General features: G+C 30.9%; 1 protein-coding gene across 1 annotated transcript; it reads left to right on the top strand.

Annotated features, from left to right (window-relative positions):
* Positions 1–126: 126 nt before the first annotated feature.
* On the top strand, positions 127–20,351 carry LOC115885028. The gene is made up of 7 exons (XM_030903771.1): positions 127–355; positions 5,811–6,004; positions 7,618–7,774; positions 12,772–13,024; positions 13,868–13,981; positions 16,339–16,441; positions 18,006–20,351. The coding sequence occupies exons 2-7, from the start codon at positions 5,857–5,859 to the stop codon at positions 18,152–18,154; spliced, it is 924 nt and encodes a 307-aa protein (XP_030759631.1). The 5' UTR covers positions 127–355; positions 5,811–5,856; the 3' UTR covers positions 18,155–20,351.
* Positions 20,352–24,740: the final 4,389 nt, after the last annotated feature.

Genomic DNA, 24,740 nt, shown 5'->3' with positions numbered 1-24,740 from the left:
ATACTACAAGTTTTTTTAATTTATCTGTTGATTTATATTATATTCGGTTAAATTTTGAATTTAAAACAGCAAGCTCCTTTAAGTTCGCATTTATAAAAGGCTCGCCAGTTGAATAAATGTCTCTTAATTCACTTTGCGCCTGCTGTAATCTGTCCAGGAATTAAACGTATAATAGCCGCCTTAACCGACCTTACTACATGAATAAGTGCAGTTGTTGCCTTGAATTTAATAATTTTTTTCTTTTCGTTTCAATCACACCATAGAAAGAACTTGAGCGGGATATTTTTTGTTATATTGTTACCATTTGAATCGGTTAGTTGGACAGTAGTTAGTAGTGGTCGTTTATTTTATTAAGGTAAGAAATATTATTAAATACTTATGGGAAAATTAGTATTTATATTGTTATGGCTGATTTTTTTATGATTTTTTTAATAATTTTAAGTTTTAACATTTGCAGATTATTAAAATCATTTTTATCAATTACTAACTATCTATGGTACCTACTACTAATAACATGTGTAGAAAAATCATATTTCGCAAATATTTTAATTACATTATTAATTTTGAATAATTCAATATACAGGGTGCTACAAATTCGGGGTACGAGCATTGGTATCTCGGTAACAGTAATAGATACGAATATGGTTAAATTGGGTTAAAGTTGCGCTTCGGGATGTTCACCAAGATGCCATCAAAAAAGTTTTAAAAATTTTAACTATTGCTGATCTTTTTGGAAAAAACGGATTTTTTTGAAAATCAATTTTATTTTTTCCTGTCGTTAGTTTTTAGATAATAAAACAACTAATTACACATTCTCATAGCCACTTTATTATTGTAGTTTATTTGACTTGCAATCATTCTAAGTATCGCTGATATGAGGTCTGTTCTCAGAAGAATCCCTGACTAGTAGCGCGTTTCTTATTGGTTGAAATGTGTAGAAACCAGACTAACAATCAGGTTTTTACGCATTTTAACCAATGAGAAACGTGCTGACTAGTCAGGGATTCTTCTGAGAACAGACCTTTTGTTACCGGCCATGCACTTTTGACAGTATTCCCATTTGGACAGGACTTCTAATATAAAAAAAATCCATCTTACTGAACCACTCTTCTGACCATTACCCTCATACCATTACCACTCTGCTGACCATCTTACTGAACCACTCTTCTCACCATTCTTACTGAACCACTCTGTATAGGTACACAAAAATTATTATAAAATATGTGATTTATTTCGATTAAATTAAAAATAGACTTTTCTTCATAAGAACTTATGAATTCGTATTCGCGTATACAGGGTGTCTCAATATTTTTTGGGCATTACTGGTCATATTACTATCTACTACATGACTACTACATATTTTTGGATACAAAATAAGTTTATTGGACACAATTTACCTTTATCCAAAAATGACTCTATTGATGAAAAGAATTTATTTCTATATGACAACGTTTTTATTTTGCATTATAGTAATTTCTGTGTACAGGGTGTCCCATTTGGGTTGAAATTATACGGTATCTCCGTTATTAGTGAAGATAGAAGGGTGCGGTTTGCACAAACCTGTCCCACTTTTTTGTCAAAGCGAAAATGTCGTAAACAGAATTTTCATAGCCCTCTTGGTTTCTGAGCTACAGGGTCTTTTTGAAAATATTGCTGTTTGGGACACCCTCTGTATCTCTGTTATTGTTAAAGGTATCGAGAAGGTAAAAACTGTTTATTGTAGAACTTTTTACGTAGAATACAGTGGCGTAGTCTGTTATTCTATAAAAATAATTTTTAAAGATATGAACTAAAGTTAGGTTTTCTTAAATGAAACACCCTATATATTTATAAATTATATGATCTGACTTGCCAAAAGCTTCTCAAAAATATATATCACTCTATATTTATTTTCATTATTTACTGCAATATTTAATAGTTTTTATTAAAAAAATCATATTTATTAGTAGGCCATGATTGATAACAAAAGAAACTAAAGAATTATTAAAAGTATACTGCTATATGACCCTTGTTTTATTTTGGGAGCCACTAAGAAATTATTTACATATTAGAGAAACTTAATTCTCTACCGCTATTTGTAAATCTTGGAAGCTATCGCACAGGAACTTTTAGATATTCATTTAGCTAATTTACGTCAAATATACTTTTTTTACTTCTTGTTGTTCCGCTCACAACTTTGAAAATATTAAATTATTATTTCTCAAATCAATGAAATTGGAACCAATGGAGCCATATGATGGCCTCCCTAATTACCGGATTTGTCCGTTCTCGATTTCTGTTTTTGGGGATTTTTGAAATATCAAATATATCGTGGCAACTACAACAATGTCGAATACCTGGAAAATGCTTTAATAATGCAAGCTTTTAGATATTTGCAAACCCCATCCCGTTATAATAAATTCCGTAATAAAAAAAAAAGAAAAATATATTCAGTGATTCAGTGGTAACAGTTCAAAGGTAAAATATATCAATCCCAGATAAAATTTTAATATGTGTATGACTATTTTAGTAAATACAATTTTGATTTTACCAATACCATTTTGATTTGTCACGGCCTACTAATAAGAAAATTATATATTTTAAACATTGCAGTAATTAGTGAAAATAAATATAGAGTGATAAATATTTTTGAAAAGCTCATAGCAAGACGGATAATATGATTTCTAAATATACAGGGTGTTCCATTTGAAAAAACATAACTTTAGTTCATATTTTCAAAAGTATCTTTTTTACAGAAAGAGAAACTGTCTACGCCACTGTATTCTATGTTAAAAGTTCTACAAGAACCTTCTCGATATCGTCCATAATAACGGAGATACCGGGGATGTCCCAAATTGCAAAATTTTCGAAAAGACCCTGTAGCTTAGAAACGAAAAGGGCTATGAGAATTTTGAGTACAGCATATTCCGTTTGACAAAAAAAGTGGGACAGGTTTGTACAAACCGCATCTTCCTATCTTTACTAATAACGGAGATACCGTATGATTTCAACTAAAATGGGACACCCTCTACATAATTAAATATACTTTTTATTAGCAAATGCTAAATGGGATTTTTCTTAGCTTGATAATACTGATCATGAATATTTATAATTGTATTACTATGATGTTTAGCTCAATATCTTATTTAGCTACAATACCAAACACAATTCTTATTTAACATACCTACAGTCTGTATTGGAGTAAACAGTACTATTTTACTGGAGTGTTTTGATCTGAATAATTTATGAAATAATATATTATTTGTTGAGGTAGTCAACAATATTCTCCTGCCGTCTAATTCTATAGTGAACATAATATGATATTCTAATAACAATCACTTGAAATTAATTCCGAAGGTAACGTTTTAGCGAGTTAGATTAAATAAATATAACGTCTGTATTTTTTATTTTTTTCATAGCCTCTTTATGAAGCTTCAAGATCTAAACTAGTGTCTTCCCCGAAAAAGGCAAAAATATAATTTCTTTTGACTTATGTATACAGGTTGTTTAAAAAAATATGCTAACAAAAATATGATTGATTTCAACAACTCCTTAAATGACATTAAATAGTCTACATAATTTTGCTAAGAAGAGAAAAGTGTGCGGCGCACATAATATATTTATGATACTATTTTACTCTCTCAATTCCATGACAGCTGCAGCCATTATTATATGACATTCAAACAATTTAATTTTTGAAATAGATAGCCACATGTATTCTCTTTATGGCACAGTGGCTGTGGTAATCACTAAATTTGACGTTTAGACTATACACATATTTTTGACAGGCAGTTTTTTTCGTCCAAAAATGTTAAATTTTTTTTTTCTCAAAAACGGTTAATGTTAGGTATTGTAGAGTGTTTGATATCAAAATTCATAAAATTTTACAGAGAATTTAAGTATGTAATAAAAAATGGGGGCACCTATTTAAAATAAGAAAGTTGTCGTCAACTTCCGGTATTTCCGGAAGTGCCGCCATATTGAAAATATTTTTAATCGATAGATCTCGTTGTAAAACAATGATTTGCAAAAAATTTCCGGTCTAGATATTGTGGTTCTCTAGAAACTTCTAATGCACGCTCAGCCTGGGACACCCTGTATAACGAATAAATCTTATTTTTACGTGAGGAATCTCCTCACGAGAGATTGCACATGTTTTAGTTATGAAACTAAGTATAATTTTTAAAATAAATTAAATATTGTATTTACATATAACGTTTTATAAAGTATGTGGGATATATTCATTTCCTTTATGTATTTATCAGGGATTATGAAGAACTATTAAAATAAAATTACAACGAAAATGTCAATGAAATATTTAATTATTGATAAAAGTTATTAGTTGTTATTCTGGTTTCTTAGAGGTATGGTGCTAAATTAATTTTTAATTACAAATTTTTAATAATAATAATTAATTACTAATAAGTACCGATTATTAATTACTTCTTTAATGCTATATTTAGGCTAATCCATAAGAGATTCATTTTAAGTTTTTCTTTATTATTTCAATTAAATTCTTGTCAAAAATCTGGTATTCTTACACCAAAAACTTCATTATAAACACAATAAATAACAAAGCAATGTAAAATGGTACAATAACATTAAAAAATAGAAATTGTTTTATAAAATAATTTTGAGCAATCCAGTACCTATAATAAGAAAGATATTTTTGGAATAAAGAAGCATCATATTTTATTACAAGTATATAGAAGAACAATATACTGGGTATTTCTCAAAAGTGGCTTAGCCCTATAACTTTTTTATTTTTTCTTAATTTATGACATACATAAATTAAGATTGATTGATGTAATTCATTTGGTTTCGATCAGTTCCTGTTTCGCTGGAAATTAATACTTTTGGGTTTTAAATGACACAATCCGTATTTTTTACTTCATTTGATAGAAAATTGGATTCTGAATAGAACTACATAATATCATATTATGTTAACTATGGAAATTTTTAATTAAAAAAATGCTTTTTAAATTTCAATTTAGCGTGACTCGAAATACCAAGTGTATTGTACCAAATTATTCGTAAAAAAATGCTTTTCCATTTGAAAAAAATGAGTTACGATTAAAAATATGATTTGGGCAACTTATAATCACCCAGGAACAAGACACGGAAAACATTAGACGATCGAATCTTTTTCCAAGGCTCCTTGATTAAAAATTAGTGTTTTTCACACAATCATGGCGTTCTACAGTTTATGCCCCAGGACTGTCTTTACAACAGGAAAAACTTTTTTATTATTGACATTTTGAGAAAAATGCATTCTTCATAAAAAATGCGTGTTTGTTCTAAAATGGTTGATCAAGTTTATATTTTTCCAAATTTCCACACCGTTTTGGAGAAAATTAATAGAACATGAAAATATAGTTGTATATTTTCAAAGTCCTGAAAATCAAAACCCGTTCCTATGGTAATATAATTTCGTTTTCAGTTTTTGATATAATAATAGATTGAAATTTAAAATATGATTTTTCTAAGTGAGAATGTCAAAAGCTGACATATGATGTTGTCATTCCATTTAGAATATCATTTTCTATCAAATAAAGTAAAAAAATACCGAGCGTGACATTTAAAAAATGAGAGAAGAGGTGTAGTCATTTCCGGTGAAACAGGAAGTGATCGAAAACAATTGAATACGATTCAATCCTGATTTATGTTATATTATACTAACGTACCGAATACTGTTTTTTTATCTGAAAAAATAGAGTAAAATTATAGCAGTGAGCCATTTTTGAAAAAAAATACACTCGGTATGGGACTTCTTTGGAACATTAGCTTACTCTGTATGTCAATTATGACTAATATATACTTATTGTTTTCAGAGTATTCTATCAATATCCTATACAGGAATACTAATCAAGTGTAATTATGTGTACAAAACTGCTTGGCACTAATGGGGACGAAATATTTAAACAAATATTTAAGGAGTTTAATAAGACGGAAGACGATCTACAAGAATGTATAAATATAATGAGGGAGTGGGCGAAGACCCAACTTCATTTCCCTGAAATACCAAGTAAGTTTTACTTCCATGTAATTTATTTAATTTAAAACCAATCATTTTGAATGTTAACGAAATGTTTTCTTCATTCTCTATTTCGGGAGTTTTCCGGATGTATGTTTGTTGTTAAAATATTCTCCAACAAGTTCAGGACAAAAATAATTTTTATTCAGGTTGACAGCTCTAAAAGTTCTCTTGAAAAGATCTGGGTTTTTCGCGATTGGATAAGAAATCTATAAAATATTAAGTTATAGAAAGAAGAAGAGTATAAAGTTATTTGTTATAAAAAACACAAAAAATATATCGTATATTCTACAGGGTGGTCCGAACTGTATTCCGAAAACTTCGGCAGCGTATTCTGCACGTAAAAATAAGTATATAAGTTCGTATAAATGCATGTCCTAAAATGGTTCGTTTCCGAGATACAGGGTGTAGAAGTTTCATATTTATTTCGATTTTTTCCGAATAATTTATGGAGTAGGTAACGTCAATATTTGGATGAAAATTTGTCTCTGGGAGTTTTTTGATATATTATTATGTATAACAAGGAATGCCCCATAGAGACGTAGCAGAGATAGTAGGCGTTACCCCGGTTGTTGTATCGAAAACATATGCAAGGTACTTGGAACTAGGAACTCCCAAGAACTGGCCCAGACAAACAGACAAAGTCGCCAAAGAGTCACTATCGAACAACAAGACCCTTTTGTCTGCCAAATTGCTAGGAAATATCAGAATATTTCTCATCCAGAGCTATATATATATATATATATATATAACTTCTGGTAGCTACAGGTGTGGACGTTTCAGTTCGCTAAATTGGTGCCTTCAACATCAAAACTGGACAATTGAGAATTGGCAAAATGTTCATTTTCCGGATGAGATCAGAATTGGCCTATAAGATCAAATGACCGGGTTCTTAGAGCTCTAGGAAGATGAGCGATATTCCAGGCTGCCAAATTTGTACCAAGATATAAAGGAGGAACTGTAATTTTTTGGGAAGGTATTATGCTGGGAGGCTAAAACTCCATTGTTACCACTTTATCAAACTTTAACGGGTCGGAGGTATGTTGATTTAGTGCTGGAAAAAATCGTTAGGCATCGAGAGCTGTAATTGTGGATAATTTTAACTTCATGCACGATAATGCACCTCCTCATACCTTCAGATTGGCTAGAGAATGTATTGAAAAGGAAGGTGTCATAGTTTTGGACTGGCCTGCATGTTCACCAGATCTAAACCCTGTCGAACAATTGTGAGACCAGCACAAAAGAAGGGTTAGAGCTCGCCGAAACAATCCAGGAAATATCGCACAGCTTATTGATACACCATTAGCAGAATGGTAAACATACCCCGAGTCAACGTTGATAATTTAATAAGAAGCATGCCAGCGTGGATAGAAAATTGTATAAGGGCTAGAGATGGCAACATGGATTATTAAAAATTATCACTTTCTTCTGTTTTTGCGTTTTGAACATTAAACATTTAAATCTCATTTTGATTCAGAAACCAAAAAAATACCTTTGTGTTTATTTTGAGAACTATAATATTAATATAGAATAATAGAATTAATTATAATAAATACTAAATAATTCAACTAAACATAAACTAACTTTTACTTATTTTTATACAGATGATAGAATACTAAGGTTTGTAATATTATACAACAAATTTAGTATAGAAACGTCAAAACAGAAACTAGATATGTACTACACCATGAAATCTCTAATGCCAGAAGTCTATAGTTTACACCCATTATCACCGGATATGATATTACAAAGTAAAATAACGTAAGTACTGGAATACATCAATATCCCATTAGAAATATAGAGTCAAAAAATACCAAGTCTCGTAACGTAAAGTTTCTTTAGAAGCATCTATTCAACAATTTTGTTATAAATATCAATATTAGACATCTTTATTTCTCTAATAATTATAAATACGCACTGAACCGTAATGATAACGAATAATTTACCATTTTGATTAGTATATACAGGGTGCTACAAATTCCAGGTACCAGCATTGGTATCTCGGTAACCATAATAGATACGAACATGGTTAAATTGGAGCAAAGTTGCGCTTTGGGATGTTCACCAAGATGCCATCAAAAAACTTTTAAAAATTTCAAGGATTGCTGAGTTTTTTGGAAAAAACTGATTTTTTTGAAAATCAATTTTATTTTTTCCTGTCGTTACTTTTTAGAAAATCAAAAATTCACAGATTTTGCAACATGCGCAACCATCATAGGCGTATTGAAAATACCATGCAGACAGAAAAGTCGGCGGTGGTCAGCAATCACCTGTTTTTTACATTTTATATTAACTTGTGACGTCATTTGGAAGAGCTCAATAGAAATATAAAAGAACTAAAGCTTGTTTGCAAAGCAATTTGACATTCGTGACGTCAGCACTCCGGCAGTCTAACGTATCGCTAATTGCCATTCGCAAATATATTCCAGATACGTATAGTGAACAAGTGAACCGTTCGCAACGTTAAATAATTTTGATATTTGATTTTTATCGTGATGGCTTTTTATAAAAGTGAAGAATTTAGTAAGAAAAATATTAATGATGGAGATGAACGTGTACGGATTCATGAATGGTCACGATCACGGTCACGACATTATAGAAATGTGAGGTATGTATGTATACATTGCTGACACCGTTTTTTCTCGATCATACGGTATATAGAATTAATGGCATTAATTTGCAATAGCACCTCGAACCCACAGTTTCATTATGGAGCCAGATTAAACCAATTATAATGAGTATTATGTTACCATAAAAGCCCGAATATTGGTTAAACGTAGGGTTATCCACGTAGGAGCCCGAAATATGCAAAAAAGGTCACTTTAGGTTAAGTTTAGATTAGGCCTATATTTTTATTAATGCAAAACCAACCAAAAAACCTAATTCTAATCTAACCTAAACTCACTCCCTCTTTTGCATATTTCGGGCTATTACCTGGGTATTTCTAGGTTTAACCAATATTCGAACTTACGGTGTAAATTTATGGACGGTCCATAAATTTAAATTCGCCGTACAAAAAATAAGTAATTTAAGTTACTGTAGATAAAAATAAATTAAAATATAGTTCGACGATAATTTAGTTGCAGCTTCTTTTCATCATATCTAGTAAAAACCCGTCACAACCACTACTCATAGTATGTATACCTATGTATTTTTAAACATCATTATGAGATTTAAGTCATAGATGTCCATAATATGAGTAGCGGTATTGACGGTTGTTTGTTATGATGAAAATGTTGTGTGATATGAAAAAGCAACAAAATATATTATCGATTGCAGCAACTATACCTAGTTTACATTCAGTATGTCCAATTAATATAGAACATTATACCTATGCATGATTTTAAAAATTTGCTACCATTATATTTTGATAGTTGAGTTTTTGAAATTATTTGTTAGCTTCTTAAACAAAACAGACCCATAATAATTCAAATCTTTATCATCCAAGACTTCCAAGAATTATAAAGTAATCTCATGTCAAAATTTTTTAAAATTATTGCATGCCTTAAATGTTTGCAAAGTTAACAAAAACATGTCTTTGATTACCTGCAATTAATATATTTGGTCCAATTTATCAGTTCTGCATCATATCCGAAATTCAGATTGTGTGTGACACAACGAAGAGTCAACGTGCAACGTGAACGAGAAGAAAATGGCAAGTAAAAAAAAATTGTAGTCTTAATTACTAATTGCACAGTCGTTCTCTTGAGTTCTCCTGCCTAAAATCTATATTGCCTTCCCTAAGATTTTAAATATAAATGATTGAAACTCATACAAGTTTACCACAATTTAAACTTAAGATAATTATTTAATTATTAAATTCATAATTATATTAAAATATAACACTTACGAAGTTACTAAATATTAACTATTTCTACTTAATCATACAATAATTCTGATAAAAACACTCTTGATTATTTATTTTAGAAATCGTACGGGCTATAATCATTAATATGACTATATTAACAATACTTAAATCAAAATTTATTTGAAGGAATGCTATTGTATTACAATAATTGTAAAACAAGTATGTAATAATAACTCGGAATAATTATTAAAAACTGCTCATCTTGTTATAGATGTCGGCGTCTTGTCTCTATTATTTTATTAGCCGTTTAGCTATAGTTTGATTTCAGATAATGCAGATTTTAATGTGCCATTTGTGTTTTTTTATTGGAATTATTATTTTTAGCATATTTGATATACTCTATGAAGTTATTTTTAAGTGCTCCTGTCCATTTTTCAATTATTAAAGTGCCTTTAGATACAATTAAAATTAATTAATTGGTGTATAGTATTTGTATTATGGGTTTGTTTATTTTTTATGAAATTATTTTTTTTCCTATTAAAATAAACATAGCTTACTAAATCACTAGATAGCCATTTTTAAATACAGGATGTTAATTAAGTATCTGGCCAAACTTCAGAAGGTGATTCTTTGAGTGTTTTTAAGGTAAAAAGTTCATATAAACATGTGTCCGGAAATGTATAATTTTAAAGATACAGGGGTGTCAAGGTGTTTTCTAATACACCTTTTTTATTAATATCTCAAAGACCCGTTGGCCGATTTTGTCGAAATTTCGACGTGTTGTGAAATTTAATAAGTTAGCACTAATTAAATGATAATTATTATTTACAACAATATTTAAACGATAAAAACTTATCCCAATAAATATTTGGCACTGCCTTGAATTCATTTATTTTTACTATTGGCGGTGGAAACCATGCAAGCTTTTTCTTTGTCCTAAGTTGTTAATGAAAAAAATAATTATCATATAAAAAAATATAGGTCCTAATAGCCTAAATTTTATCAAAATATATCAGCAGATCCGATGAGACCCGAATTATTATATGTTTTGGAACTTAATGATTTAATTAATTATTCCCTTTAATGCATCGATTGTGCGCATTATCCCACGCGCCAAGAAAAAATATTGCATTAGTCTAAATTTGTTATTTATGTTATTCCGCTCTTTCACGTATAATTTGCCCCCTGCTTCTCATACGGAAAGAGTTAGATTAAAATAGCCCAACTGTATCTAACAACCCATGCATGCCTTGACGCATATTCTTTTTTATAATAATATCGGCTTTCCCAGACTAAACATCCATATCCATAAAATAGTTGACCCACACTAATAAGACCTCATTTCGGCCCTCGGACGACCTTGCTCTATTCAGCTATCGACTTACGTGTTGACAAGTTGATTAGGCAGGTTATTGAACTCCATGTCGCCTCTAGCATGTCGTTTTTTCAAAGATGGGTTCCATATAAACGCGGCCAGAAGTATTATCAATACTAAAAACTAAGTGCACATTCTCATAGCCACTTTATTAGGGCTATCGGATAGTATTTTTAGATTTTCAAATTAGCTGATAATTTGTGAGATACAGAGGCCAACTTAATTTTTTTAAATACGGATCTGCATTTTTTATTTCAGATTTTGAAGGAACTCGGGCTCCTGAGTACAATGATATGCCACTTAGTATTTTTTTTGTTTTGTTTTTTTGTTTTGACATTTGAACACAATTTATTTAAACTAATTTCAAGTCCGGCACTGTTTTTTTTTAATATGTAATCTATTCATCGTTACAATATTGATTAGCATTCAAACTTAACAATGACATGGAGTAAACATTGAATACGGAAAATCAAATGCAATAAAATACTATAAAATAATTAATATAAATATAATATAATATAAACAATCAAATCATTTTCCCGGAAGATGGATTGGAAATGGTAGAGCAGTATAATGTCCAGCGAGGTTTCTGAATCTATCGCCAAGTGGCTACATTATTTGACGTCATTTGTAAAAGTGAAATCAATTCATCTCAACATTTACAAAAAAGAGTACAAAACGCATTCGGAAGTATAAGAAGAAAGTTCAAAGAGCTAAAAATAAAATTGAACGAAAAATAAATTTGTGCAATAGGGAGGGTGGCAACAACTTTCGAACATGTAGAACATTAGAAACTAATATATGTAGAAGTTGATTTATTTATAATAACTACGATTAATATTATGCATACTAGTAGATAGCACACTGAGATTTCAAATTCACAATAAAAAAAGTTAAAAAATAATATCTTTAAATTTCTGACCTGGATATTATTTATTTGAATCTTCCAATTGGCTCGATTCTCCTTATTCAATGTTAATTAGCGCTGATCAATATTATTGCGATGGATATAATCAGATTAAATAATTTAAGAAACCAGAGTCGGACTTGAAATTATTGTAAATAATAACTAAATAGTTTTGTTGCTGTTAAGGTACCTAAAACAAAAAAAGTATAAAGTGTGGCATATTATTGTAGTCAGGAGACCGAGTTTTTTCAAAATCTGAAATAAAAAATGCAGATCCGTATTTAAAAAAATTATGTTGGCCTCTGTATCTTACAAATTATCAGTTAATTTGAAAACCTAAAAATAATATCAGATAGCCCTAATAAAGTGGCTATGAGAATGTGCAATTAGTTTTTTGATTTTCTAAAAACTAACGACAGGAAAAAATAAAAATTATTTTCAAAAAACTCCGTTGTTTTCAAAAAACTCAGCAATCCTTGATATTTTTAAAACGTTTTTGATGGCATCTTGGTGAACATCTCAATACGCAACTTTGCCCCAACTCTATATAGATCTTCGTATCTATTACGGTTACCGAGATACCAATGCTCGTACGTCGAATTTGTAGCACCCTGTATACTCCGTGTCGCGAATAACCCTGCCATATACTAACACCTTTATTATTTCAGTTATTGTGTACCACTACCGAAAGTTACTAGTGATTGCAAAAGAATAATTTATTCTCAGTTAAATCCAAATTATGGACCAGAAGTGTTCGTACATGAAAAATATTTCATCCACGTCCACCATATGATGGAAGTTATTGTACAAGAAGATAATTGTTTTAGCTTTCATTTCATTTTTGACTGTGCTGGTTTGAAAGCAGGACATTTACCGAAGTTTAGTCCCATGGTTTTGCGAAAGGCATCAATTCTGTTAGAAGTAAGTATGATGTGGAAAATAATAAAAAAAATTGTGCACTATGTGCGTATATTTGAAGTGAAACTTCTTACTAACAGCTATTAAAGTGAATTTGATTCACTTTCACAAAATTTGTATTAAAATGACCGTCTGTCCGTCTGAGTACTCTATTCGGGTACCTCTATCCACGTGCCGAGTTTGGTTCCAATCCATAATTAAGAAAACTTCTGATGATTTCGTCCATTTAGAAGCATCGGTTCCAAACGTCGAGGGCGTCACCCATTAGCCCGTCCTCAATTATCCCAAAATTGACCCACATTTTTTTTCGATATCAAATCCTTAGTCCCACGCTGATGAAGATGTAAACGAAACGTCGTATCCAAGTTTGCAGGGTGGGAAACTGTGCACCGGCGCCGGCGCTCACATATATAGCCTACCCACCAAATTTGGTCGCGATCGGACGACATCAACTTTTATCATCCGTCACATCTCCATGTGACAGTTAGTTTTGACGTAAGAAACGTCAAAACTAACTGTCACATGGAGATGTGTCGTACATGGCTAAGTTGGGCTTGGTCCAATCTATCGACATACCAAATTTCATTTAAATCGGATGATTTTTTCTAAAAACCGTCTTTACCACTTTTCCTCTCGCCTATTGCGTCGCGACATCAATTCAATATTAGATACCCACATTAGTTAGCTAAATTTTATCTAAAATTACTAAAAATTAATAATAAATTATTTGCTATAACAGATGATATAAAGTATCAAATTTGGACTTTATAACAAATACTTTTATTTATTTTTTAATTTAATTAATATTACTTTTTGCTTTTATAATTATTATATTTGATGTTTCAGAAAGTTTATTCCAACAGAGTGGCTTCGGTATATATGATAAATTTCCATCCATTTATGGAAACTCTTTTAAATAATATTATATTACCAACTTTGAGTCCAAAAATAAGAGAAAGGGTAAGTAGAAAAATTAACATGAAGCCTTTTAATATCTACAAGTTATATAAATATAATGTTACATACTACACAAATGTCTTCTTTAATTTAATATTTCTTTAATTAAAAAATATAAAATAATATAATCTAACTTAATTAAACTAATTTATGATAAGTAATTGCGTGAATTATTTATCATAAATAATTTAATAAAATTTTAACTACAATCTGACTACAATTTAATAGTTACTCAATAGTCGGGTTGACTCTACCATTACTTATTTCCTTGACATCTTTTCTTTGAGCAAAAAGTCCACTTTGCACTAATTTTCGTCTTTGTTCAATTTTTAGCAATGTGCTGTCAGAAATCCAATGTTTGTATTTTTGTCTTTTGTTTAGTTGTCGAGAAGTGGCATTACTCAGACAATTTTTAAAGTCTATCCAAATCTGTTGGGGTTGGGTGTTCTCGTTAATGTTCCACGATGTTTTCAGTAGTTCTTGTTGGAAATGTGTTACGTCGGGGATCTCCATCTGATTTGGTCTTGGTTTTCTTACAACATTTTTTAACTTTATACGAATCTTTGCTGCCAGTAACTTATGATCCGAGCCACATATTGCTCCGGGGTCAGTCCGTACTGTCCTGAACGAGGTTCTCCATCTCGAGTTAGAGAGAATATAATCTATCTGGTTGCGTACTCTGTCTCCTGGACTATTCCATGTGTAGAGCCTTCGGATATGATGTTAAAATGTTGTGTTCATTATAGTTAGATTGTTTTCGATTGCAAAGTCAAGTAAGCGTTCACCCCGTTCATTTCTTACACCGATACCATATTTGCCAACAATAGTTTTAATATGTTCGTTATCAGTTGTATCTCCAATTTTAGCATTGAAGTCGCCGGTTACTATGGTTAGCTCTTTGTTCGGAATGTTTTGGAGAGAACTTCTTAGGTCATGGTAGAAATGGTCGATGTCGATATCGCCCGAAGCAGCAGTTGGAGCATACACCTGAACAATATTTATTGGGTTTAGCCTGGCGTTTAATTTTAAGGCCATGATTCTGTCGCTTATAGCTTTAAAGTCCAAAACATATTTCTGTAATTTTTCGGATACAATGACTGCAACACCAGTAAAATTTTGTTGATCGGCGCTTGAAAAGTAAACATAGTTATTAAGACTAGTTTTGAAGAATACTTGACCTATCCAATGTGTCTCCGATAATCCTGCAATATCGATTTTATATCTGGACAGTTCCTTTTCTATAATTGCTAGTTTCCAGGTATGAGTTTTAAGTCCTTGTACATTCCACGTAGCCACGCTCAGGGTATTCCTCATTTGTATATATAATTTGTTGTTTGTAAGGCCAGTAGCTTCCTTATGTCCGCAAGAATCCTGGCCTTTGATATTCTTGCGGCCGGTAGCTGATTTACCACTACTTGACCCGGACTCAATAAAAATGTTCCTGGGGTCGAAATATATACCACCCCTAAAAATATTTGTACTTGTTTAAGACTCACCCTGCATAACAAAAGATGAAGATGTTTACTATATATACAGCATGTCCCCGGATTGTCTTTACAAGAGGAAATACTTTTTTATTCTTGACATTTTGAAAAAATGCATTCTTTATAAAAAATATTGTTTGTTCTAAAATGGTTAATCCCGTTTATACTTTTCCAAATTTTAATACTGTTTAAGAGAAAATTATAAAGGAAACGTGAAAATATTGTTGAATTTTTGAGGTTATAAAAATCAAATCGGGATTCTATGGTAGTGTAATTTTGTCTGTAATAGATTGTTATTGATAGAATTTTAATTAAGGTCATATTTTTTTTTGTTTCTAAAATGCTAAAGAAGCATAAAATTTAAATTTATTAATCTAAAATGCTAAAAAGCACAAGAGTTGAATGCTAAGGAAAGGGTGATAATATTCATCGGAAAATGTGATACTTTAAGAACAATGAAAATATGATTTTAATCAAAATTAATAATAACCATCTATCAAAGAATGAAATCGAAATTATATTATCATAACAACCATATATACCGTATGATCGAATAAAAACGGCGTCAGCGATGGCTATGAAATGAAGATCGCTGTCATTTTATATGTAAAATTATATGGAAAATGTCATCGATCGTCATTTCCAAGCCAACTGGACGCCGTTTTTTTTTGAGCATACGGTATATTCTCATGTTTTTTTTAATTTTCTCTCTTCTTTTCTCTCTTTTTGAATTTTCTCTTAAACGGTATGGAAATTTGGAAAAGCATAAATGAAGAATGCGTTTTTCTCAAAATGTCAAGAAAAAAAGTTTCTCCTCTTGTAAAGAGAATCCGGGGACATACTGTATATTAATATAGTCTCTATTATTATTTTCAGGTTCGTGTACATAAAGGTACGAATGTTCTTTTTGAAACTTTTGGTAAATCAAGAATGCCCAAAGATGTAGGAGGAGAAGAATTATCTTTAGCCGAACTAAATGGTATAGTATTCTTTTTAATATTGACATTTTAAATTTTCATACAGGGTGATTCTTAACTTATACGCATAAACTTGGGAAATTATTGCCGATGACAAATAATTACTAATAATGAAAAAAAATGTTAGTAAAATATTTTTTGATTCTGAAATAACTTGAGTTTTTTTTCACAAAAATTTATCAACTTTATTAATGCACATTCAATTTAATGGAATTTACGTTTTTTGTTTTTTGTTTTTATTTCAAATAGTTTGTTATCTCCGTAAATAAAAATATTTTACTAACTTTTTTTTATTATTAGTCATTATTTGTCATCAGCAATAATTTCCCAACTTTATGCGTATGATTGACAAACATTTTAATTTTTTTTTATACAATCATTTGTTCATGCGGTAGAATAGTTAGATTAGCTTATAGATGTCAGAACTAAACAGATATATTTTGAAAGTTTCCAAAATAGAAATACTATCGAAATTTTAGGATGCAGGTACTCGTAACTACTTTTTTGTTATTACTTTTTATACTTTACGCACATACAGGGTGTCCCACAATTAGTGCGACAAACTGAAAGGGGTTGCAGAGGGCATCAAAACAAGTCATTTGAGTATAGGAGCCCATGTCCGGTATTATTAAAATGAGCGGAAGGAACTGGACGTGCACTAAGGTACCAACACGGACTGCACGCCTGGGTTGCCAGGGTTCGTACATTCATGAACAGGCGTGTGCATTTGTGTCTTTAACAGAATGGACGGTACTTTGAGCAGTTTTTGTAAATGTTTTGAATAAATAATGCAACTTGAAATTTACGTTTCACTCCACCTCCTGCCAAAATGGCACATTTCCGGACATGGGTTCCTATACTCAAATGACTTGTTTTGATGCCCTCTACAACCCCTTTCAGTTTGTCGCACTAATTGTTTGTCGCACTGTATAGTTCGTATCAAATAAACTTTTAGTCACGTTAATAAGCTTGACCAGGACAGCGTTGCCCTCTTTTACATATTTTCTTTTAATCAAAATATTTTAGGAAACGAAAATAAATTAATTATAAATATATAAATGGTTATTATTTATATTAACAAAACTCACCTTCTTAACAACACTTACTACCGCTTACCCGTTCAAAATATTCTAATAAAGTTGCAATGAGTTTTTTACGGCTATTAAGCTATATTGTACACTTCGCACTAAAAGAGGTTCTAAAAAGAACAATGTTCAACTGCAAGGTCTACTAGTAAACATTTTTAAGCTTAAAGTATCACAACACTATTTATTTAAACCAAAAACTCGTAATACAAAACCAAAGTATCAAAACGAATAACAATGTCAGGAAATAAATAAATAAATGTGGCAACTTGACATTTTTTACAGCAGAGCTACCACCTGAATCTCCAGCGGGAAATTTAAATTCCAGTTAGTCAGCTCGGCGCCGAATATATCCATGGTTGGCAACAATGAATTTAAAAATCGCGCCCTCGATTACGTAACTAAAAGTTTAATTGATATCAAATATAATTACCTGGTTTTTAAAAAATTGTCGAGTGCTGTTAGTATATTTTTTTTTCAGATTTACTCCTAAAAAAGTTCGAGCAGTACAAAGACAGATTTAACAAAATTCGTACAATGCGCGTGGACGAATCTCTAAGGCCGGAAAAGCTAGTAAATGATGATATTTTAGGTTACTATGGAAATTTTCGTAAAATTGCTGTTGACTAAAGCTATACACACACAGGTGCGATCAAGGCCGCGATCACGATCACGATCAGGGCAGCGATAACATGAGCGATCATTCTAGCACACACCAACGCGTTCACGTTCACCGCAGTACCTATATGTAGTGAGCTATCCTGTAGGTATACATAGGTACGAATTAAAAATGTGAATTATGTATACCGAAAAAAAAATATTCTTAAATATTTACCTACAATATTGAAACTTAAACAATAAAAATGTATACATATGTACTATCCAATCCAATTGTAACTTCAATTTTGTCTGAAACTTTTTATTTTTAATTCTATTATTTTTGTAACTTGGATCGGATAAATCATACAGAATTTTGTGTATTTTTACAGCTTTAATTAGCTGCTCTGTTAACTCCATTTCTAAATTTCAACAAGAAAAAACACACAAAATAACGGAAAATTCCTATAAGTTGGGTCGCGATCAAACTCGACAAGTTGATTCTGATCGCCACCGCAGAATAGAACGCCGCGCCGCGCCGCACAGTGGTTCGAGGTATAGGGATATAGCGGTCATAAATAGAAAAAAATACTTTAATAAGTAATTTGTAGCCCAGCTGATTTGTTTATGGCGAAAAGAAAAATATCTATAGATTTTTCTATAATTTTAATTGAATTTTAGCAAAACTCCGGCGCCGGTCTCATAATGACTGCAAAAATTATTTTTTGTAAAACGTGTCACTTAATAATATCGGTAAAGGTACACACCTGTAGATTTACCGTTATCGCTTAGTAATGATTTCTGGTGAACTCCAAAAAATGTTTTTCTTACATTAACAGCCCCACGTCCCCTCCTTTAAAGGGTGAACGTGGGGGATGAATTTTGGGAAATGTTTGGATTGGGTGAGCAAGTGAAAGGTGAAAGAGATAAGTTTATAAATTCTTTAAAAATCACTTCTTGTATCACTAGCTGTTTGTTTAGACCTTTCTTAATAAAAAAATTGAAGTTCCCCCGTGAAAAAGTAAAATAACAAGATACTAATTGAACAATGGGATCCAAAAAATATATTATATGCGTGCAGACGAAGAAGTATAATTTAATTATGTTTGTAAAAAAGTTTTATTTTGTAAATCAAGTGATTTCCATACTTAAAAGAAACTTTAAACAATACTAAAATAGACCTGAAGTACCTATAAAATTAAAAAAATATATATATTTCACAAAACAAAAAAACTAAACCACCATTACAACTCTGAACGTAAAAGTAGAAAATAATATTTATGTAAGAAAATATATTCTCAACCAACTCAGTAATATGTTCTATAAAAGGAGTTCTTTGGCTTCATCATCCAGCTCTAAACATTCACTTTTCTTCCACATATGCCGAAATGCACCCAAATAAGGGTTAGAGGATATCAGGAGACAATTAAAAACATCTTGATTTGTGGCATACCGTGAACATATTCGACTATTGTCTTTTCTGAACAAACGTAACTTAAAATTGTGTTGCGGTCTACTGAGAAACGCGCACTACTTCAAGTAAATATATCGCATGAATAGGCAGAATTCGGCAGACCATTTTTTGTTTATAAACAAATACATTTCTCAAACAATATTATTTGCGATAAAATGAAACGTCGATAAGCGTCGATAGTATTTTTTTGGTATTTTGAAAACTATAAAAATGTGGATAAAAACGATGTTTAAAAAAACATGAAAAATTAATACATAATAATTTCAGAACTTTCTTAGTAATAGTTCAAAAGTAGAGAAAACCTTTTCTTTAAAATATAAAAAATAATAATCATCTCGGGTTTTTTAAAGCCTCCAGGAATATTTAGATTCTTATTTGCTATAACTAAGCGAAAAAGACAATTAAATGTGATGGGTTTAAGAGAAAAAAAACATGGTTACAAATTTTATTCAAAAAATTTGTTGTTTTTTTTTAAACCAATGCTACTACTATTCAAAAAGTTTAATGGTGTGTCATATAGTTTAATTTTTCCGAAATCACTTATGGCCGCTCTTTAACATATGCAAGAGCCACTGTGCGCCGCTAGGCCGCTTCGTCTCAAAAACTCGATCGCGCCAATGTGAAACGGCTCATACCATAGACTTAAAATAAAATATAGACTACACTATTTACATCTCAACGCAGTCAAACAATCTTTTTTGTACACATGTTTACTTCTGGGTACAGTCGACCGAGCCTTTCTCATCCAGCCTATGTTGTCACGTCTTTAATATTATCAATATTTTTTTTCTTATATACACATATATTGAGATATTAATACTACATTTTTATAAAGTAGGTTTTAATATTCCATAGATGTATTAAATAGTCCTTATACGACTAAATTATAAGTCGGACACTATTTGAAAAGGATAAGTTCTTTACAATATGGCAACACTGATTAGAGGCGAGATCGCCTGTTCATTCATTTATTACCTTGTAGTACGTGTCCCACGTGTGCGGTAAAGCTTTGTTGCCGCTATCTCCCCGGTTGTATTAACGCATTTTCTTAGCTTGTAGTCCTTAAGTGTTTATTTTATTTACTTTTTCTGTTCAAGAACTATAAAATATGGTTTGCCAGTGCCAAATTTGCAAGAAATTTGACTTAAATAATCCATTTAAGTCTTGAAACGACTTTCGACCAGTAGGCAACTCTCAATTTACCCATTGGGAGTCAGTGGCGTTGTTGTAGAAAGGCGCTTATTTAGATAATATTTTAGTAAAATGTAAAATCTGATTTTTTTCTCTTACATAATCATTTATATAAAGGTTTTTGTAACAAAATCATAATTATAACCTTGTTAATAATTAATAATGTTTTTATTAAAAATATATTCCGGTTTATTCTAAAATTATCTTCAGAATCTAAAATAACATACAAGAATTTTAAAATGATATTACATTATGAAACAATATTTTTTAATATACCGGGTCGTCTCAAAAGTGGCTCGCTCACCCCCTATAACTTTTTTATTTTTTCAGATAAAAAAACAGATTTGTATGTTAGTAGGTATATGACATAAATTAGGATTTATTGACGTATTCAATTGTTTTTGGTCTCTTCCTGTTTCACCGAAATGATTACATCTTTTGATTTTTAAAGGCACCCTCGGTATATTGCTACTTTATTCGATAAAAAATGATACTCTGAATAGAATGAGATATCATATGTCAACTTTTGACATTGTCGCTTAAAAACAAATCGTATTTTAAATGTCAATCCAGGGTGCCATGGTGTTGTTAAAAACAAGTTTTAATCAAGGAGCCTTGGAAAAATAGTTTTGATCGTCTAATAGGTTTCGTGTCTTGTCTAGGCAGGTTAAAAGATGTACAAATCGTATTTTTAATCATACATATGTCATTTTTTTCAAATGGAACAAGGGTGACTCATTAGCATATTTGGAAAAAGCATTTTCTTATGAATATATTGATACCACACACTTGGTATTTCGAGCCAAATTGTCGTTATGAACCGCGTGTTACAATTACAATTAAACCATATGCGAAAATGTCAAAAGTTGACATATGATATGTCATTCTATTCAGAGTGTCATTTTCTATTGAATAAAGTAGAAATATAATGAGGGTGCAGTTTAAAAATTAAAAGTTATAGTCATTTCCGGTGAAACAGGAAGTGACCAAAAACAATTGAATGCGTCAATCAATCCTAATTTATGTTATATACTAACATACTAAATTTGGTTTTTTATTTGAAAATATAAAAAAATATGGGGATGAGCCACTTTTGGGACGCACCCGGTATAATAAAGACAGTACCGAGTTAAATAAATGTAGTTTTCATTTTATCCACTTCCTATCACCTTCCTTGCTTTAATGGAACAGATTTATGTTTTCTCTAATTTACATAATAAGACATCATTTAACCAGAAAAAAAATTACAACGATCATTTTTTTTTCTCTCCCTGTCGCCGATTCTATTATATCTGTGGAATAGATCCTGTTTTGATTAATATTAGGGGTTGTAAATGTTTGACTAAAATTAATAATTTATTATTAATTTCAAAAATTACGTAATTTCGATTATAAAATTTCTATAACGTGTATTTTATTATTTTTATCCTTTTTGGACTCTAAGACGTTTTTTCTAAACTTTTATTTAAAAAACCTGTCCTAAATCTTAATAAAATATAAAAACGTTTAAATACGATATATTTTTAATTTAATTAAGGCTTGATTAAAATAAAAAAATTACCCGGCTATGATACGGAGAGTTCAGGTGTACTTGAGAAACGAAAGACAACGTTGTGTTTCTCGGCAGAGTCGTCAGGGAACGACCGTTACGACAGAGACAACCTATCTATCGCTCGTGTCGCACTCGTTATAACCTAAAACAATAACACAACAATAACAAGATATTGTCTGACCGCATGTTCCAGCTATTTATGAATGAGATGCTCAGTCTATATTTTATTTTAAGTCTATGGCTCATACATATATGTATTCTGCAGCCGCGTGGAGATCGTGATCGCTGCCGTGATTGCTGCCGTGATCGCACCAGTGTGCGTACAGATTAAATTGTAGAATACATTGTATTATTATGTTTGTTTATAAATCATGTTTTTTTGGTATTAGTTCAATGTGTATTAAAAATGTATATTAAAATATAGTATAACATTGTTTATTTCTGATCTTACCCATATCATTTTAATTATAGGATGTGCATTGATAAATTTATATACTTGGTGTGAAATGTGAGAATGCATACTTCACAGAAATGTCAAGTAAACTTTATAGATGTATTTTAAATGTTTTATAAGCAGGTAGATTAATAAATATAGTTATTTTTTATACAAGACGATAAAATGGTATTTTATAGTCGCGTTGAAACGATTAATTCACGAGCGATGAAATCGCGAGTGAATTTATTTCGGGAGACGATAATGTAATTTTATGGTCGTGTATAAAACAATACTTTTTTCCATAGCGAGTTACGTTTTAAAAAATATTCAGATATTATTATTTCAAGGAATTTATTACGAGTAGAAAAAATATTCTGCTGGGTTGGCGTTGGTTTCTATGCAATTTGACAAATAAATAAAGCTGTCGCTTTAGTTGTCAGTTTTGAGTCAATATTTTTTAATTCTCTTTCGTGTCGATTGCTGATTGAATTGGAGCCAGAAATGGCTCAAAACGAAATAAGTAAATTACCAACAGATATATTCAGGCTGAGGCGACAAACGCCATATCCAAACTAGTTCGATTTAAATCCCGAATAACTTATGAAAAGGAATACAAAAATTTTCAAAAATGGAAACAATTAAAAAACGTGCGAGAAGAAATAAAGTTTTTAACCTATCCTCGCTGTTAAAGTATCATTTAATCGACCCTTGCGGTTAAAGTATTATTTTATCTTCTATTTTTGATAGATATAAGAAGGCAATTTTAACAGTTGCTATGGAAAAAATATAAATATGGGAAATATGGGAAATCTTGAAATTAAAATCTATTATAAATAATTATTGTAGCAGTATTTATAAATAAAGAAATCAGTTTATTAATTTAATTTGAACATTTCTATATTCGATAAACCGTAAAATTCTACGTTCCAAAAAAAACGGTTTCGAATTTATTTCGGTTTTTTGAACGGCTTCGTGTGACATCAAATGCAACCTTTCTCCCCAGCCAACACGTGCTAGGATATACTGGCTGCTACGGGAGCGCAAAATTTGGCGGCTAACAATTACGGGACAGAAGAGGAAGCGGCAAATAGCGGACAAAAGCGAGATGAAGCCGGAGCACCGGAACTACGTAATTGTTGAACATCCGTCTGAGTTTTCCGGGCGAACGCCTTTCCCAAACTCAAACAACGTAAGAACGAGTAGAACGCTGAAAGCGACAACGCTAAAGAATGCATCTTTGTTTGCAAATATGTTATATACAGGGTGAGTTTCCTACGATCTTCTCTATGGGTATCTCGGAAACTACTGGAGATAGAGAGTCGGTTAAATGGGGAAAGAATTGCAGTTTTGTGGGGTCATAAATATTTGCCTTTCAGATTTTTGAAAAAGCTCATGGCTTACTAGATATTTCGAAAAAAAAAACAAATTTTGGCTATTTTAAAAATTCTCCCTAATCCCATTATAATCTATTTTAGACAAAAAGTTTTCAGATAAAAGTTGTAGATAATCACATTCCTAATGAGTTTGTGTTCACCGATTTTTTCTAAAGCCTGTAATTTTTGACATATGACACAAACATATGCTTTTTTTTAAATGGAAACCATAGTTTGCCATGACTTCATAAAAAGCGCCATTTTTTAAGCTTTTCAGCGATATAAGCTAAAATATGTTTTTATTTTCAAAAAATTACTGACTTTAGCCAATTCTTATCTTTTTTAACTAATTTCACTTAGTTAGCCATGAGAACAAGTTCAATCGTCGTTGCTCTCAGAAATGTGAAACTGTCACATCCAAACTTTGTAAATTAAAATAAACAAAAATTGTAAATATGAAATTATTATTAGTTCGTTGAATTATTGGTTCAATTTTTCTTGGCCATACAGTTTCGAGGATACGTTAACCGGTGAACGTTACTTACGTTTTTTAGAGAACGGTTTTCAAGACATGTTAGAAAAGTTAAATTTAG

Source organism: Sitophilus oryzae, unplaced genomic scaffold, assembly GCF_002938485.1.
Source record: "Sitophilus oryzae breed Bouriz unplaced genomic scaffold, Soryzae_2.0 scaffold_359_pilon_pilon, whole genome shotgun sequence".
NCBI lineage: Eukaryota > Metazoa > Arthropoda > Insecta > Coleoptera > Curculionidae > Sitophilus > Sitophilus oryzae.
The sequence above is the reverse complement of the archived record's forward strand: the minus strand, read 5'-3'. Positions and strand labels throughout refer to the sequence as shown.